This window comes from Lontra canadensis, unplaced genomic scaffold (assembly GCF_010015895.1).
Source record: "Lontra canadensis isolate GAN:19392208 unplaced genomic scaffold, GSC_riverotter_1.0 scaffold12, whole genome shotgun sequence".
NCBI classification, from domain to species: Eukaryota; Metazoa; Chordata; class Mammalia; order Carnivora; family Mustelidae; genus Lontra; species Lontra canadensis.
The window spans coordinates 12,593,873-12,607,349 of record NW_022631006.1 but is presented as its reverse complement, the minus strand read 5'-3'; the positions used below and the strand labels follow the sequence as shown (position 1 = coordinate 12,607,349).

The 13,477-nt window shown below is 36.3% G+C and overlaps 1 protein-coding gene across 3 annotated transcripts in view; it reads right to left on the bottom strand.

The window, feature by feature from the left end:
- Window positions 1–534: 534 nt before the first annotated feature.
- Window positions 535–13,477, bottom strand: part of CEP152 (centrosomal protein 152) — a 95,104-nt gene continuing 82,161 nt past the window's right edge. For 2 of the 3 annotated variants that reach the window (XM_032856554.1, XM_032856555.1), the window contains exons 25-27: window positions 6,818–6,974; window positions 6,465–6,568; window positions 535–1,900 (exon numbers count right to left, since the gene is read on the bottom strand). In XM_032856554.1, the coding sequence (XP_032712445.1) occupies window positions 882–1,900; window positions 6,465–6,568; window positions 6,818–6,974 (1,280 nt within the window). In that variant the 3' untranslated portion in view covers window positions 535–881. The remainder of the gene's footprint in view (window positions 1,901–6,464; window positions 6,569–6,817; window positions 6,975–13,477) is intronic. The other variant, XM_032856556.1, reaches the window with a different exon arrangement.

Genomic DNA, 13,477 nt, shown 5'->3' with positions numbered 1-13,477 from the left:
AGGAATCTCAAAAAAAAAAAAATTCATCTAGAAACGTTATTTAGGTGGACATTCATTTGTGCATGGTTTAGAATTTTAAGTTTTGACCCATAGCATTAATAAGTTAACCAATTCTGTACTATGCATGAGCATAAAAATCTAATAGTTTAAAATCTTTTGCTGTTTTATTATTTCAATTTTATAAAAAGTAGTGTTTCAGATGAAAGACTGCATGAAACCATAAAAGACAAAGCCTCTAGCTATCACATGAGATTTGAAATAAGGCAAATGTTAACTAAAAATATTTCAGACTAATATTTTAAATAATGAAATGAGGACACAACTATGTATTTTATGGCAATCCTTGAAATACTTCTTTTCCATTAGTTGAGAGTAAGGATAAAAAATTTGAGTAGATACTTCCAGGAAAAGTAAGTCAAGTACATCTACATCCTCGTTAAATGTGACTAACGTCAAATACTGAATTTGGCTAATCATACATACAAACCATCAAGATTTATATTTTATTCTGGATGAATTTCCAACATATCAGTATAACATTTCTGTATTATGAACTGCAAAAGAACTCATGACAATACAATGGGCAATATGCAAGTTTATTTAAATAATTTAACACTGCACAGAAAGCTAATCAGAAGTATAAAAATAGATGGTTTAGGAACCAAATATAAAGCACCACACTGAAGAATACACATACACCATCAGGCCTTTGGAAGATTAAGGCAACATTAATATCTCAAATAATTTTATGAGAACACTTTACTCATACGACAGATGTTATTAAAACATCTCAAAATAGAGTCCACAATTTTTTCAGTATGAAGTCTTTCCTTCCAGTTTTCTTGTCAATATATTGATTTTCCTTATATACTGTACAACAATTAGTCTAGATTGACAAATGGGCTATCAAAGCCGCTATCTTGCTGGCTAGATAGAGGAGCAATTAATTTTCTCAAGGGCTGCCGACACACAGATGATGGTACTGTACTGCTCAGTTTTTTGAAGTCAGACTTTAATATATCAGCCTTATGATGAGGTGGGTGTCTAAGAATCTCTGGCTGGGAACAAAGGGTGTCTTCTGACAGGTCTGAAGTGTGACCACTCTGACATTTCATTGGTTGACAAATCATTTTATTTTTCTCTGTAACTGAAAGACAACTGGCTGCTGAAAACTGTTTGAAATTAATAGCTTCAGTTGGTATATCCAGAGTTTCTTGTGGTCTACTGTGTACAAATGACACTTCGTTGCAGGGTAAAGTGGCACTGTTGGACTGCCAGCATATGGAGTCATCCAGGTCCCCTCCATCCTTCACTGGAGTTTCCCGAACACCCAAACTTTGACTTTTCTCAGATGCAGCATTTTCACTTTCTATTAGTGGATTGCACTTATACACCTTCAAACCAAGCCTTTCATTAGGACCTCGAAAGGTTGTATGTGTGGATCCAGATTCAGAAAGACTAGGGGTATACCTAGATGAGGGTTTATTTCCAAAGGATCCAAGAAAGGGGTAGACAGCAGAATGCCCTTGTGATTGAGAGCCAGTATCACTGAGGTCTTTCTTCTTGTGCAAACCAAAGCCTTTTTCACCTTCGCAAGGAACAAACTCAGGGGAAACATTTTTTGGCAACATGTCTGGGTGTTTATAACCATTATCGCCAAATTGGAAGCCTGAGTGTGACCCTTTGGAACCCATGTGCTTCGTATCCTCATGCTCCGCGTCCTCTAACCGTCTTCTTAAGTTACAAGCAGGCCTTCTCTTAGGGACTTGGTCACATATACTTCTGGGGATAGTTTGTATACTGCTTGATTTGCTTTCAGTGCGACATGGTGTATTCTGATTCATATCATTTCTTTTTGATTTTTCAACTCCAGTCAGCATCTCTGAAGTCAGAGGTAGTACTAAATACAAGGGAACACAAAATTAGGGGAAAACAAAATCAGGAGAAAATTAACATTGAAAGAGGAGGGAAAAAAATTATGATTTCACACATTTCCAAAGAAAGCTTATATTTTAATCATTCTCAAAGAAAATACATCAATGCTGGACATTTAAAAATATTATTTTACATATATACATTAAATAAAGTGAAGCGATTTTGTTATTGAAATCTGACATTGTTATACATCTGATCTGTTATTTTCTGCCACAGATATATATTGCATTTCAAGAGCCAACTGCAACATTTCCAATTCTGCTCTAATGAAGAAAATTTGCTAAAGAACCCCAATGCCCAATGCCTACATAAGCAAGCGCGCGCGCGCGCGCGCACACACACACACACACACACACACACACACACGCACACAGTAAAAGCTAGAATGGAGTTTCTGATTTAAGCTACCTAAGACACGAAATCTGTTCAGAAGCAAAGCAGCAACATAGCATAGAGTCAGAGAAATCAGACTTCAGAGTAGTGTACCTTGGTCCCTACATCATGAAAAGGGTTTGCTTTTATTAGGAACATTTGAACAATTGCCCCACATCTTATACACCCAAGGTTCACATCACCATTCCCAAATTTACACAAATAATCTTTGTGCTTTTTTTTTTTTTTTTTAGGATTTTATTTATTTGATAGAGACACAGTGAGAGGGGGAACACAAGCAAGGGGAGTGGGAAAGGGAGAAGCAGGCTTCCTGCTGAGCAAGGAGCCTGATGCAGGGCTCCATCCCAGAATCCTGGGATCATGACCTGAGCCCAAAACAAATGCTTAACAACTGAGCCAGCCAGGCGCCCCAATCTTTGTGCTTTGCCCTGTTCTGAGACTCTCGGTTCCTCTTGCTCTTACTCCAGCCCAATATTGGGAGTAGGGGAAGGGAAAGGAGAATGATTAATAAAGAGGGTGGCCCTACCTGGTTACTGTTGCTCTAGAACACCAGCTAATTATAATTATCTCACTGGTATCCCCTAGGCTTACTACTTCTCCTGAAACATACTGCCTTCATTTGTGGAACAGTTTTGATACTGCTCCTATGTGTAGCTGTTATCTTCCGGCAGTTTTGAACTGTTTCCATCTTTAGTCTTATATAGTCTTTCTTTCAGAGATTTCTCACAGCTTCTGGCCTTTCAGTTGTAACTTTTAAAAATTATTTATATATTTTTAAAATTTGAAGTACACTTGCCATACAATATTGTATTAGTTTCAAGCATACATCATAGTGATTCAACAGTTCTAGACATATACACTGCTTACCACAATGAGTGTAATTACCACCTACCACCAAGTTATTAAAATACTATTGACTATATTTCTCATGCTGTACTCTTCAACCCTGTGACATGCCTATTTTATAACTGGAAATTTGTACCTTTTAATCTTCCTCACCAGTTTCACCCATCTCCACCCCGCTCCACTCTGGGAACTATCAATTTGTTCTCTGTATTTATGAGACTGTTTTTCTTCAACATGTTGTTTTTTTAGATTACACATATAAGTGAAGTCATATGGTATTTGTCTTTCTGCCTGACTTATTTCACTTAGCACAATACTCTCTGTATCCATCCATGTTGTCATAAATGGTAAGATTTCTTTCTTTTTTTATGGCTGTTTAATACTTCTGTGTGTGTGTGTGTGTGTGTGTGTGTGTATGTGTGAAGTCTTCTTAGTCCATTCACCTAGTGGTGGACAGTTAAGTAAATAATGTAATGTAAATAATGTTGCAATAAACATAGGTGCATATATTTATTTCAAATTAGTGTTTTTTTTATTTTTTATTTTGGGGATAAATACCCAGTAATGCAACTACTAGACTGTAAGGTAGTTCTATTTTTAACTTTTTGAGGAACCTTTATACTGCCTTCCACAGTAGCTGCACCAGTTTGCATTCCCACCAACAGTGAGGGTCCCTTTTTCTCCACATTTTCTTCACCAACATTTGTTTCTTGTGTTTATTTTAACCATTCTGACAGGTGTGAGATGATGTCTCATTGGACTTTTGATTTGTATTTCCCTGATGATGACTGATGAGAGCATCTTTTCACATGTTTGTTGGCCATCTATGACTTCTTTGTAGAAATATCTGTTCATGTCTTCTGCCCATTTTTTTAATTTTTGATTTTTGGATTATTTGTTCTGTGGGTGCTGAGTTGAAGTCATATGATATTAACCCCCTTATCAAATATATCATTTGCAAATATGCTCTACTGTTCAGGAGGTTGCCGTTTTTTGTTGTTTCCTTTGCTGTGCAGAAACTTTTATTTTGCTGCATTCCCAATAATTTATTTTTGATTTTGTTTCCCTTGGCTGAGAAGACATACTCAGAAAAAAGCTGCTAAGGCCAATGTCGCAAAACAGATTACTGTTTACTTTTTATTATTACTGTTTTTTATGGTTTGAGGTCTTACAAATATTTAGGTCTTTAATACATGTTGAGTTTATTTTTGTTTATGGTTTAAGAAACTGATTCAGTTTCATTCTTTTGCATGTAGCTGTACAGTCACAGCTACACAATGACTGCCATTAAAGAGACTGTCTTTTTACCATTGTATATTCTTGCCTCCTTTGTGGTAGATTGACATACAATTAATTGGCCATATAATAATGAGCTTATTGAACTCTGTCATTTTCCATTGATCTATATATCTATTTTTGTTCCAGTACCACAGTTTGATTACTAAAACTTTGTCATATAGCTTGAAATCTAGAATTGTGATACCTCTAGTTTTGTTCTTTCTCAAGATTGCTTCTGCTATTCATGGTCTTAGTGTTTCCACACAAATTTTAGGGTTATTTGTTCTATTTTTGCAGAAAATACTATCAACACCTTGATTGGAATTGCACTGAATATGTAATTTGCTTTGGGTAGTATGGGCATTTTAACAATATTAATCCTCTCATTTATTTACATCATTTTTAATTTCTTTCATTGATGATTGAAGTTTTCAGAGGATAGGTCTTTCACCTCTATCATCAAATTTATTCCTAGGTATTTCATTCTATCTGATGTAATTATAAATGGAATTATTTTATTTCTCTTTCTGATACTTTGTTATTAGTGTATATAAACACAACAGTTTTCCATACATTAATTTTATTTCCTACAACATTACTGAATTCATTTATTAATTCTAGTCATTTTTAAGTGCTGTCTTTAGGGTCTTTTATGTATAGTATCATGTCATCTGCAAAAAATGACAGTTTTGCTTCTTTCCTAATAATTTGGATTTTTCTTATCTGACTGCTGTAGCCAGGACTTCTGGTGCTATGTTGAATAAAAGTGGTGGAGTGGACATCTTTGTCTTGTTCCTGATCTTAGAGGAAAAGCTTTCAGTTTTTCCCCATTGAGTATGATGTCAGCTGTGGGTTTGTCATATACAGACTATATTATGTTGAGGTATAATCCCTCTAAACTCACTTTGTTGAGAGTTTTTATCGTAAACCGATGGTGAATTTTATCCAAAGCTTTTTCTGCATTTATTGTGATAATCGTATGGTTTGTTCACTTAACTTTGTTAATGTGGTGTATCATGTAGATTGATTTGTGAGTAATGAACCATCCTTGCATGCCTGGAATAAATCCCACTTGATCATCATGAATGATCCTTTGCATGTACCATTGAACTTAGTTTGCTAATTATTTTGTCAAGGATTTTTGCATCTATACTCGTCAGAGATTTGGCCAGTAGTTTTCTTTTTTTTTAATAGTATCTTTCTCTATGTTGGTATCATGGTAATGCGGCCTCATAGAAATGAATTTAGAAATTAATTCCTTCCTCTTGTATTTTTTGGAAAGTTTGAGGATGACAGGCATTAATTCTTCTCCAAAAATTTGGTAGCATTCACCTGTGAATACATCTGGCTCTAGACTTGTGTTTGTTGGAAGCTTTGTAATTACGGATTCAATTTCATTCTAGTAACAGGTCTGTTCGGATTTTCTATTTTTTTCCTGATTCAGTCTAAGAAGATTGTATATTTTGAGAAATGTATCCCTTTCTTCTAGGTTGTCCAATTTGTTGGCATAGAGTTTTGTGGTAGTCTCTTACAATCCTCTGTATTTTTGTGGTGTCAGTTGTTACTTCTCTTACATTTCTTATTTATTTGAGTCCTATCTCTTTTTTTTTTTTCTTGAAGACTCTGGGTAAAGGTTTATCAATTTCATTTACCTTTTTAAAAAAACAGCTCTTGGCTTTGTTGACCTTTACTACTATTTTTTTTTAAATCTCTATTTCATTTATTTCTGCTCTGTTCTTTATCATTCCCTCCCTTCTACTAACTTTTCTAAAATATTTTCTGTCATTTCTAGGAAGGAAAGAAACTATAGGAAGCTGATGGGTATGCTCAGTCTGCCTACTCAAACTGAAAACTCTATACTTTTTTTTTTAAGTTTTTAGTTTAAATAAAGCACAGACACAACTTTATAAATTAACGCTCTCTCCTTACATTCCTTGTTCTTTTCCATGTTAAAAATGTTAAGTATTTGAGAAGAGAGAAAAAAGCCCTTTAAGTGACTCATTTTGACATACCTGACTGTGTAGTTTTGCTCTGGGATTTATGAGAAATTGGCGTTTCCAGCAATTTTGCCATTGTAGCAAGTTTGCTAGCAGCATTCATAATCTTTTTCTCAGCCCTGTGGGGAATTCCAGAATATTAAATTAATAATAGTTTAAAGGAAAAAATGAGTTTCCTTAGCCCCAGGATTTCTGTTTTCCTATTAGTTCTGCCAATATTTAGGGTAGTACAGACATAAGCCTCTCTTAACCCCTAATGGCCGATCATGTAGAAATAGTTAATTTTGTGGTTAAGGAAAATGTTTAGAAAATGACAACATGCTGTCCTGGTAGTCTCAGGACATACTGTTTGTTTAGATTGAACTTACCCTTCCTGTTTGCCATTATCTTGCAAAATCTGTTGGAGGCAAGTCAAGTAGTATTTGCGCATCTTTCGGGCAGTTTCTTGACGTTCTCGCAATACTTCTGCTTTTACCATTTCCGCAGCTCTTTCCTTACTCTCCTGAATATAACGAAGCATATCACCTAGTGGGAAGGTGAGAGTTGGTGGGGAGACAGGAATCCCCACAAAATGCATGTTTACTACCTGTTTTTTCAAAAATAGGGGAGGCAGACTTCAGATCAATTTTCTGGGAGAGGAAGTGACTAGAGGCGTAGTTTGAACATTGTACTTTTCCACCATGATTAAAATGGAATGTTTCAGATCACTGTTTTAGGAGACTCAAAGGAGAAATAATCTAAAAGTCCTTTTAGAATGATGATAGCCACATATGTTAAGGAAACAGCATATTCCCTAGGAAAACATAGAATACAGAAACTTTCACATTTCAATTATGTATTGTCTGATTAAGAGAAAAGGAAAAAATACACATAAAGGGTGAGGAAGAAAGAAAGGAGACACAGAAAGATGGAGGCAATATGAACTTGGAGATACTCATATTCCGATTTACTTAAGCTCTGAAAATCCATGTTTCATTATTTATTCAATTATTTCAGCAGCACTTATGAGTACCCAAGTAATATAATATTACAATCCATGAGGGATATGTACAAAACACCAGGGAGAAGGTTGAGACCAATGTTGCCTTCTGAAATATATTTAAAAATAGTTCACGGGGATGCCTGGGTGGCTCAGTAGGTTAGGCATCTGCCTTTGGCTCAGGTCATGATTCCAGAGTCCTGCATCAGGCTCTTTTCTCAGCAGGGAGTCTGCTTCTCCCTCTGGCTGCTGTTCCCCCTGCTTGTGTGCTCTCTCTCTCTCTCTCTGACAAATAAATAAATAAAATCTTCAAATAAATAAATCAGTAAGATTAAATAAAATTAGTTCACTGCTTTCAAGTTTTCTTTTTATCTTTGATTCAACACAATTTGATTGAGATTACCATTATTTAAGGTCAACATTTTTTTTTTTTAACTAAATCTAGGGCTATATCCTGCCTCTAGAATACCGCCACTCTGTTATATTAGAGATTCAATTCATATGGGAATCTCCCTCAATATCAGTAAGCTCTTTCTGAAAATTAGACACTCTATGCAAAAAATACTAACTGAAAGACTACTTCCCATTATTTGCAGTGGGACAAATTAAATTGGAATACATAGCAACACAAAACCTCCAACCCATGTCTAAAATGTTAAACAATACACATACATACAAATTAGCATATGAGTATGAAAAAATGCTTAAAATTTCACATCCCAACTGATATGATTCTTTTTTTTTTCATTCTTTTTTTTTTAATCAATTTTTTATTTATAAACACATATTTTTATCCCCAGGGGTACAGGTCTGTGAATCACCAGGATTATAATATTTTTATATATTATATATATTATATTATATATATATATTATATATATTGTATGTATTATATTATATTGTGTATATATATATTATATATATATTATATATATTGTAATACACTTCACAGCACTCACCATAGCACATACCCTCCCCAATGTCCATAACCCCACCCGCCCAACCCCCTTCCCCCCAGCAACCCTCAGTTTGTTTTGTGAGATTAAGAGTCACTTATGGTTTGTCTCCCTCCCAATCCCATTTGTTTCATTTACTCTTCTCCTACCCCTTTAACCCCCCATGTTGCATTGCTCTCCCTCATATCAGGGAGATCATATGATAGTTGTCTTTCTCTGATTGACTTATTTCGCTAAGCATGATACCCTCTAGTTCCATCCACGTCGTCGCAAATGGCAAGATTTCATTTCTTTTGATGGCTGCATAGTATTCCATTGTGTATATATACCACATCTTCTTTATCCATTTATCTGTTGATGGACATCTAGGTTCTTTCCATAGTTTGCCTATTGTAGACATTGCTGCTATAAACATTCGGGTGCACGTGCCCCTTCGGATCACTACGTTTGTATCTTTAGGGTAAATACCCAGTAGTGCAATTGCTGGGTCATAGGGTAGCTCTATTTTCAACTTTCTGAGGAAATTCCATGCTGTCTTCCAGAGTCGTTACACCAGCTTGCATTCCCACCAACAGTGTAGGAGGGTTCCCCTTTCTCCGCATCCTCGCCAGCATCTGTCATTTCCTGACTTGTTAATTTTAGCCATTTTGACTGGTGTGAAGTGGTAGCTCATTGTGGTTTTGATTTGTATTTCCCTGATGCTGAGTGATGTGGAGCATTTTTTCATGTGTCTGTTGGCCATCTGAATGTCTTCTTTGCAGAAATGTCTGTTCATGTCCTCTGCCCATTTCTTGACTGGATTATTTGTTCTTTGGGTATTGAGTTTGCTGAGCCCTTTATAGATTTTGGACACTAGCCCTTTATCTGATATGTCGTTTGCAAATATCTTCTCCCATTCTGTCAGTTGTCTTTTGGTTTTGTTAATTGTTTCCTTTGCTGTGCAAAAGCTTCTGATCTTGATGAAATCCCAAGAGTTCATTTTTGCCCTTGCTTCCCTTGCCTTTGGCGATGTTCCTAGGAAGAAGTTGCTGCGGCCGAGGTCGAAGAGGTTGCTGCCTGTGTTCTCCTCAAGGATTTTGATGGATTCCTTTCTCACATTGAGGTCTTTCATCCATTTTGAGTCTATTTTCGTGTGTGGTGTAAGGAGATGGTCCAATTTCATTTTTCTGCATGTGCCTGTCCAATTTTTCCAACACCATTTATTGAAGAGGCTGTTTTTCCATTGGACATTCCTTCCTGCTTTGTTGAAGATTAGTTGACCATAGAGTTGAGGGTCTATTTCTGGGCTCTCTATTCTGTTCCATTGATCTATGTGTCTGTTTTTGTGCCAGTGCCACACTGTCTTGATGATGACAGCTTTGTAATAGAGCTTGAAGTCCGGAATTGTGATGCCACCAACTTTGGCTTTCTTTTTCAATATTCCTTTGGCTATTTGAGGTCTTTTCTGGTTCCATACAAATTTTAGGATTATTTGTTCCATTTCTTTGAAAAAAAAAAAAATGAATGGTACTTTCATAGGAATTGCATTAAATGTGTAGATTGCTTTAGGTAGCATAGACATTTTCACAATATCTATTCTTCCAATCCAGGAGCATGAAACATTTTTCCATTTATTTGTGTCTTCCTCAATTTCTTTCATGAGCACTTTATAGTTTTCTGAGTATAGATTCTTAGCCTCTTTGGTTAGGTTTATTCCTAGGTATCTTATAGTTTTGGGTGCAATTGTAAATGGGATTGACTCCTTAAATTTCTCTTTCTTCTGTCTTGTTGTTGGTGTAGAGAAATGCAACTGATTTCTGTGCATTGATTTTATATCCTGACACTTTACTGAATTCCTGTACAAGTTCTAGCAGTTTTGGAGTGGAGTCTTTTGGGTTTTCCACACATAGTATCATATCATCTGTGAAGAGTGATAGTTTGACTTCTTCTTTGCCGATTTGGATGCCTTTAATTTCCTTTTGTTGTCTGATTGCTGAGGCTAGGACTTCTAGTACTTTGTTGAATAGCAGTGGTGATAATCGACATCCCTGCCGTGTTCCTGACCTTAGCGGAAAAGCTTTCAGTTTTTCTCCATTGATAATGATATTCGCAGTGGGTTTTTCATAGATGGCTTTGATAATATTGAGGTATGTGCCCTCTATCCCTACACTTTGAAGAGTTTTGATCAGGAAGGGATGCTGTACTTTGTCAAATGCTTTTCAGCATCTATTGAGAGTATCATATGGTTCTTGTTCTTTCTTTTATTAATGTGTTGTATCACCTTGATTGATTTGCAGATGCTGAACCAAACTTGCAGCCCTGGAATAAATCCCAGTTGGTCGTGGTGAATAATCCTTTTAATGTACTGTTGAATCCTACTGGCTAGTATTTTGGTGAGAATTTTTGCATCTGTGTTCATCAAGTATATTGGTCTGTAGTTCCCTTTTTTGATGGGATCCTTGTCTGGTTTTGGGATCAAGGTGATGCTGGCCTCATAAAATGAGTTTGGAAGTTTTCCTTCCATTTCTATTTTTTCGAACAGTTTCAGGAGAATAGGAATTCGTTCTTCTTTAAATGTTTGGTAGAATTCCCCCGGGAAGCCGTCCGGCCCTGGGCTTTTGTTTGGAGATTTTTGATGACTGTTTCAATCTCCTTACTGGTTATGGGTCTGTTCAGGCTTTCTCTTTCTTCCTGGTTCAGTTGTGGTAGTTTATATGTCTCTAGGAATGCATCCATTTCTTCCAGATTGTCCAATTTGTTGGCGTAGAGTTGCTCATAGTATGTTCTTACAATTGTATTTCTTTGGTGTTAGTTGTGATCTCTCCTCTTTCATTCATGATTTTATTTGGGTCCTTTCTCTTTTCTTTTTGATAAGTCTGGCCAGGGGCTTACCAATCTTATTAATTCTTTCAAAGAACCAGCTCCTAGTTTTGTTGATTTGTTCTATTGTTTTTTTGGTTTCTATTTCATTAATTTCTGCTCTGATTTTTATGATTTCTCTTCTCCTGCTGGGTTTAGGCTTTCTTTGTTGTTCTTTCTCCAGCTCCTTTAGGTGTAGGGTTAGGTTGTGTATTTGAGACCTTTCTTGTTTCTTGAGAAAGGCTTGTACTGCTATATATTTTCCTCTCAGGACTGCCTTTACTGTGTCCCACAGATTTTGAACCAATGTGTTTTCATTATCATTTGTTTCCATGAATTTTTTTCAATTCTTCTTTAATTTCCTGGTTGACCCATTCATTCTTTAGAAGGATGCTGTTTAGTTTCCATGTATTTGGGTTCTTTCCAAATTTCCTCTTGTGATTGAGTTCTAGTTTCAGAGCATTGTGGTCTGAAAATATGCAGGGAATGATCCCAATCTTTTGATATCGGTTGAGACCTGATTTAGGACCGAGGATGTGATCTATTCTGGAGAATGTTCCATGTGCGCTATTGAAGAATGTGTATTCTTTGCTTTGGGATGAAATGTTCTGAATATATCTGTGATGTCCATCTGGTCCAGTGTGTTATTTAAGGCCTTTATTTCCTTGTTGATCTTTTGCTTGGATGATCTGTCCATTTCAATGAGCAGAGTGTTAAAGTACCCTACTATTATTGTATTATTGTTGATGTGTTTCTTTGGTTTTGTTATTAATTGGTTTATATAATTGGCTGCTCCCACGGTAGGGGCATAGATATTTAAAATTGTTAGATCTTCTTGTTGGACAGATCCTTTGAGTATGATATAGTGTCCTTCCTCATCTCTTATTATAGTCTTTGACTTAAAATCTAATTGATCTAAGGATTGCCACCCCAACTTTCTTCTGATGTCCATTAGCATGGTAAATTCTTTTCCACCCCCTCACTTTAAATCTGGAGGTGTCTTTGGGTTTAAAATGAGTTTCTTGTAGGCAACATATAGATGGGTTTTGTTTTTTTATCCATTCTGATACCCTGTGTCTTCTGATTGGGGCATTTAGCCCATTAACATTCAGGGTAACTATTGAGAGATATGAATGTAGTGCCATTGGATTGTCTGTGACTGTTATTGTATATTGTCACTGTTCCTTTCTGATCTACTACTTTTAGGCTCTCTCTTTGCTTAGAGGACCCCTTCCAATATTTCCTGTAGAGCTGGTTTGGTGTTTGCAAATTCTTTCAGTTTTTGTTTGTCCTGGAAGCTTTTTATCTCTCCTTCTATTTTCAATGATCTCCTAGCTGGATATAGTATTCTTGGCTGCATGTTTTTCTCGTTTAGTGCTCGGAGTATATCATGCCAGCTCTTTCTGGCCTTCCAGGTCTCTGTGGATAAGTCCGCTGCCAATCTAATATTTTTACCATTGTATGTTACAGACTTCTTTTCCTGGGCTGCTTTCAGGATTTTCTGTCACTAAGACTTGTAAATTTTACTATTAGGTGATGGGGTGTGGACCTATTCTTATTGATTTTGAAGGGGTGGTTCTCTGAATCTCCTGGATTTTGATGCTTGTTTCCTTTGCCATATTGGGGAAATTGTCTCCAATAATTCTCCCCAATATACCTTCTGCTCTCCTCTTTCTTCTTCTTCTGGAATCCCAATTATTTTAATGTTGTTTTGTCTTATGGTGTCACTTATCTCTCGAATTCTCCCCTAGTGGTCCAGTAGCTGTTTGTCCCTCTTTTGCTCAGCTTCTTTATTCTTTGTCATTTGGTCTTCTATATCGCTCATTCTTCTGCTTATTTATCCTAGCAGTGAGAGCCTCCATTTTTTATTGCACCTCATTAATAGCTTTTTTTATTTCAACTTGGTCAGATTTTAGTTCTTTTATTTCTCCAGAAAGGGCTTTTATATCTCCCAAGAGGGTTTCTCTAATATCTTCCATGCCTTTTTCGAGCCCGGCTAGAACCTTGAGAATCGTCATTCTGAACTCTAGATCTGACATATTACCAATGTCTGTATTGATTAGGTCCCTAGCCTTCAGTACTGCCTCTTGTTCTTTTTTTTGTGGTGAGTTTTTCTGCCTTGTCATTTTGTCCAGATAAGAGTATTTGAAGGAGCAAGTAAAATACTAAAAGGTGGCAACAACCCCAGGAAAATATGCTTTAACCAAATCAGAAGAGATCCCAAATCGTGAGGGGGGAGAAAGGGGATAAAGAGA